This window comes from Arachis duranensis, chromosome 3 (assembly GCF_000817695.3).
Source record: "Arachis duranensis cultivar V14167 chromosome 3, aradu.V14167.gnm2.J7QH, whole genome shotgun sequence".
In the NCBI taxonomy this organism is placed as follows: Eukaryota; Viridiplantae; Streptophyta; class Magnoliopsida; order Fabales; family Fabaceae; genus Arachis; species Arachis duranensis.
In genome coordinates this window covers 44241706-44246644 of record NC_029774.3, presented here as the reverse complement: position 1 = coordinate 44246644, position 4939 = coordinate 44241706, and the positions used below count along the sequence as shown (strand labels likewise).

Below are 4939 nucleotides of genomic sequence, written 5' to 3'. Positions count from 1 at the left end.
GTGCTACGGAGTGTCGCTCCATGTCTGGTCAATAGAAACTTTTAAAACCATAGGAGGAATATGGGGGGGAAGTTATTAAATGCGATATAGACACGGAAGCAGGATCATCGTTTAGAAGTGGACGAATTCAAGTTGACACTAGTGTTTTTGACGTTATTAGAGAGTGGGTACACGTCTCTATTGGTAATACTGGGTTGGATATTTTCGTGAAGGAGCTGGGTTGTGAGGTATGTGGTACAGAAAATATGATTCAGAACCAAGTAGTATGTTCAGTGAGTCGCAGATCTTGTTCTGAGGACAATAGCCTGATGGCTGGGGCGGTGCCATGGGATCCGGCGGCTGACATGTTGGTTTCAAACACGCGATCGGTAGACGGGGATGAGGATAGGATGGTCATTCTTGAGGTCTTATTTAATGATTTAAATTATAATTATTCAAATTTGAATAATACCGCTAATATCATGGATTCATTAGTTCTTATCAGGGTAATGGAAAGGAGGATTTTGAGGGAAATGATTTGAATGAGGCGGAGGGGTCAGAGCAGACAGTTACGCAGGAATTAACCAGGTGTGGAGACGAGGTAATTCATGCTGTTATCATGAAAGAGGGCTTGAATCATATGGGTTGTTCTTTTTATGGCCGAAATAGGGATTGCTATGAGGGTAAGGGTGAGTTGGGCTTGGAGTTGAGGGGCCCAACTCACAATGGATTGGATGGGGTGCTTAGGGCTAATGGATTGCAGCATGATGGGAGGGAGGATGCGGAAGGGGCTGATACGGACTGGGGGTTGGGCCCAGGGAAGGACGGGGTAGGCAATAAAAAGAGGTTGGGTGTGTTGGGTGATGTCGCGGGTCGGGTTGGCGGGTTGCAGGTCAGTAGGAAACGTGAGAAGGCAAGGGTGCGGGACACAGAGAGGCGATTGTGCGCTATGCGGGGTGACCTAGAGGATGCCGATGAGGACTATGCCATGACGGAGAGGGATAAGCAAACTGAGCAGGGTCCGTGGCGAGCTGACAACTGCGGTTCCATGGCTGTTCCGGTGTCTGACGCGATAGGGGCCGATCAGGATGGAGACGGCGAACTGGGGGCGCTGCGGGCGGTGACAAAAGGTTTGAAGGAGACGGCTGAGGATAGGGGGAGAACGCCTACTTGTGGAACCAGCTCGGGTACTCTGACACACGCATATGGGAGTCCGACGGCAGTGATAAGGGACATAAGGCTTAATACAGAGGTGCGCGAAGGGGCTGATGGACACAGGGGAATGGGGGAGGATGCCAGGGTAGAGCTTCATGAAGAGCCACGGGAGGAGAAAGTTGATGACAGAAACCTGGAACAACAGCAGGTACAGGAAAATCAGGAAGCGTGGGCTTTGGCGGTAGAATCGGGTGCTGTTTTATATGATGAAGAGGTGGATATTATGGCAATTTTACAGGCACAGAATGAAGAATTAGCGGTGAAGAGAAAGTTGGCAAAACAGAAAGAGAAGGCCAGACGAAGTCGGCCTAAGAATCACAATAAGGTGAGTAAAAAGGTTTTTAAATGAAGTTTGGTTGTTGGAATATTAGGGGGTTGAGAGGGGACGAAAAATTCAGTATGGTTAAATCTTTGCGGAACAATTATAAGCTAAACATGTTAAGGTTGATTGAAACTAAGAGGCATGAGATATCTAAATTTGATCTTGCAAGAATTTGGGGGTGCAGTAATGTGGGTTGGGAGTTTGTAGAGTCTGTCGAAGCTTCTAGGGGTTTACTGCTAGTTTGAGATGATGACATGTTTAGGTCCAACAACTATTATAAGAGGGAGAGGTGGTTGTGTGTTGAAGGAGTGTTGACAAAAAATAATTTTCATTGTGCTTTCTGTTGGTGTATGGGGCGCACGGAAGGGAGGAGATGCGGGTGGTGTGGGAGGAGTTGAGTTATATTGTGGGTTTGTGTCAAGTTCCTGTTTGCTTATTGGGAGATTTTAATGAGATTTTACACGTCGAAGAACGCAAAGGGGCTAGTAGTTTAACGGGAACAGCGGAAGATTTTAAGGATTGGGTTCAGGATATGCAGTTGATGGACTTATCTCTCAATGATAGGAAGTTCACGTGGTTTAGAGGTAGATCATGTAGTAGGATTGATAGGGTCTTGGTTACTGTAGAGTGGATGGAGGAGTTCTTAGAAATTCGTTTGAAAGGTGGCCCAAGAGGGCTATTAGATCACTGCCCGTTGATTGTGGAAGGTAACAGACTAGGTGGTGGCCCGCGTCCTTTCAAAACCCTGGATTCCTGGTTTACGCATGAGGGTTTTCTAAGGATGATTAAAAATAAATGAAGGAACCTGGGAGATGCTCAGTTCACTAGTAAGCTGAAGGCTTTGACAGATCCTTTGCGAAATTGGCACAAGGAAAATTTTGGGAACATGGATAAAAGACTGAAGATGTTGGAGGAGGAGATTCAGAAGCTGGATACGATGGTTAACGAAGGCGCATATGATGGTACAACAGAGGCTAGAAGGAAGACGTTGGTGAGCTTTTCTGAGAAATGGTATGTCAGGAAGGAGGTCCACTGGAAGCAGATGTCACGGTCTCAGCATGCTCAAAACATGGATAAGAATACTAGGTACTTTCACAACATAGCATTGGCTAGAAGACGGAATAACAGGATTGATGCGCTGATGATTCATGGTCGGTTAGTGAGGATCAGGCAAGAATAAAAGTGGCGATTAGAGGGTTCTACAAGGAGCTGCATCGGCAGGAATATGCTCTGAGGATTGGCTTTAGGGATGGATTGGTGAGACAGATTGATGGAGCTGAAGCTGCAGCTCTGGAGACTATGCCGTCGGTGGAGGAAATCAGGGAGGCAATTTGGGACTGTGAATCCTCTAAAACCCCAAGTAGTGATGGATACAATATCAACTTCATCAAAAAATGATGGGAGGATACTGGGCAGGATTTCATTGGAGCAGTGATGGAGTTCTTTCAGACTGCTAGGCTACCATCGGATGCAAATGTGACGTGGGTGATGCTAGCTCTGAAGCTAGTGGGTGCTAGAGAGATTATGGATTTTCGGCCGATTAGTATGGTGGGTTGTGTGTATAAGGTGATATCCAAGGTGTTGGTGCGAAGAATGAGAACAGTCATGCCGGGGTTGGTAAGATAGACACAGAGTGCATTTGTCTAAGGGAGGAAAATACACGATGGCGTCCTCATTGCTTGTGAGACGGTTCAACGGCTTAAAACGAGTCGAAAGAAGGCGGCGATCATTAAGCTTGACTTCCAGAAAGCTTGTGATAGAGTCAGATGGAGTTTTGTGGATATAGTGCTTCAGAAGATGGGGTTCGGACAAAGGTGGAGGAATTGGGTGAAAGAGTTTCTGAGTACGGCATCTATGTCTGTGCTGGTTAATGGATCTCCAACCAGACCGTTCAAAATGGAGAGGGGGCTGAGACAAGGTGATCCACTATCTCCTCTGCTGTTTGTGCTTGTGGTCGATGTGTTGCATAGGATGTTGGGGGATGCCGTGAGGAATAGGCACATTACTCCGTTACTGGTAGGGAGAGATCATATTGAGTTGTCACATCTCCAATTTGCGGATGATACGATCTTGTTTTGCCCTACGGAGACAGAAACAATTGTGAACTATAAGAGGATGCTGCGTTGTTTTGAGTTGATGTCTGGGTTGAGCATCAATTTTGATAAGTCGAATTTGATCCCGATTAACTGTGAACAGGAATGGGTGGAGCAGGTGTGTGGCCTTCTGGGGTCTAAACAAGCTGGTCTACCGGTTCGATACCTTGGGATTTTGTTAAGAGCTAATCCGAGACTAGTGAAGACTTGGAAGCCAATCATAGATAAGGTGGAAGAGAAGCTCAGCTTATGGAAAGCGAAGGTTCTGAACAAAGCAGGCAAACTAGTTCTCATCAAATCGGTGTTGAATAGCTTACCGATCTATTACCTTAGTCTATACAAGATGCCAAAAGCGGTCGCTGACAAGTTGATTGCACTGCAAAGGAGATTTATGTGGTGTAGGGAGGATGGTAGCTATGTGGTGGACGAAATTGTGATCCTTAATTAATGGCTCCTTGGCATGTGCCAAGGAGATCTAATTTAACTAACTGATTACTTGCACAATTCCGTTCAACTGACCAGCAAGTGTACTGGGTCGTCCAAGTAATACCTTACGTGAGTAAGGGTCGAATCCACAGAGATTATTGGTTTGAAGCAATCAATATTTATTTTATTAGTCTTAGTTAGGATGTCAACAAGGTTATTTGGGTTAAAAGTGAAATTACTGGATTTGATAAAAGAGGGAACAATGTTACTTTGATTTGCAGCACTGGGGAATATGTTGGAGTTTTGGAGATGCTTTGTCCTCTGACTTCAACTCTTCCTTGTGATCCTCTTCTCACACGCAGGTTCTTTCCATGGCAAGCTCTATGTAGGGTGTCACCGTTGTCAGTGGCTACTTCCCATCCTCGCAGTGAAAACTATGCTCACGCACTCTGTCACAGTACGGCTAATCACCGGTTGGTTCCCGCTCCTACTGGAATAGAATCACTCTTTTGCGTCTGTCACTAACGCCCAGCAGGTTAAAGTTTGAAGCACGTCACAGTCATTCAATCCCGGAATCATACTCAGAATACCACAGACAAGGTTTAGACTTTCCGGATTCTCATGAATGCCGCCATCCATCTAGCTTATACCACGAAGATTCTGTTGGGGAATCTAAGAGATATTCATTCAATCTGATGTAGAACGGAGGTGGTTGTCAGGCACACGTTCATGGGTTGAGGAAGGTGATGATTGTCACGGATCATCACCTTCTCCACAATTAAGCGCGAATAAACATCTTAGATAAGAACAAGCGAGTTTGAATGGAAAACAAAGGAATTGTATTAAATCATCAAGACGCTGCAGAGCTCCTCACCCCCAACAATGGAGTTTAGAGACTCATGCC

At 45.7% G+C, this 4939-nt stretch overlaps 1 protein-coding gene across 1 annotated transcript in view; it reads left to right on the top strand.

Annotated features, from left to right (window-relative positions):
- Window positions 1-1889: 1889 nt before the first annotated feature.
- Window positions 1890-4939, top strand: part of LOC107479077 (uncharacterized) — a 15076-nt gene continuing 12026 nt past the window's right edge. Inside the window, exons 1-5 of the mRNA XM_016099229.1 lie at window positions 1890-2223; window positions 2365-2527; window positions 2677-2842; window positions 2933-3059; window positions 3165-4042. Coding sequence (XP_015954715.1) covers window positions 1890-2223; window positions 2365-2527; window positions 2677-2842; window positions 2933-3059; window positions 3165-4042 — 1668 coding nt within the window. The remainder of the gene's footprint in view (window positions 2224-2364; window positions 2528-2676; window positions 2843-2932; window positions 3060-3164; window positions 4043-4939) is intronic.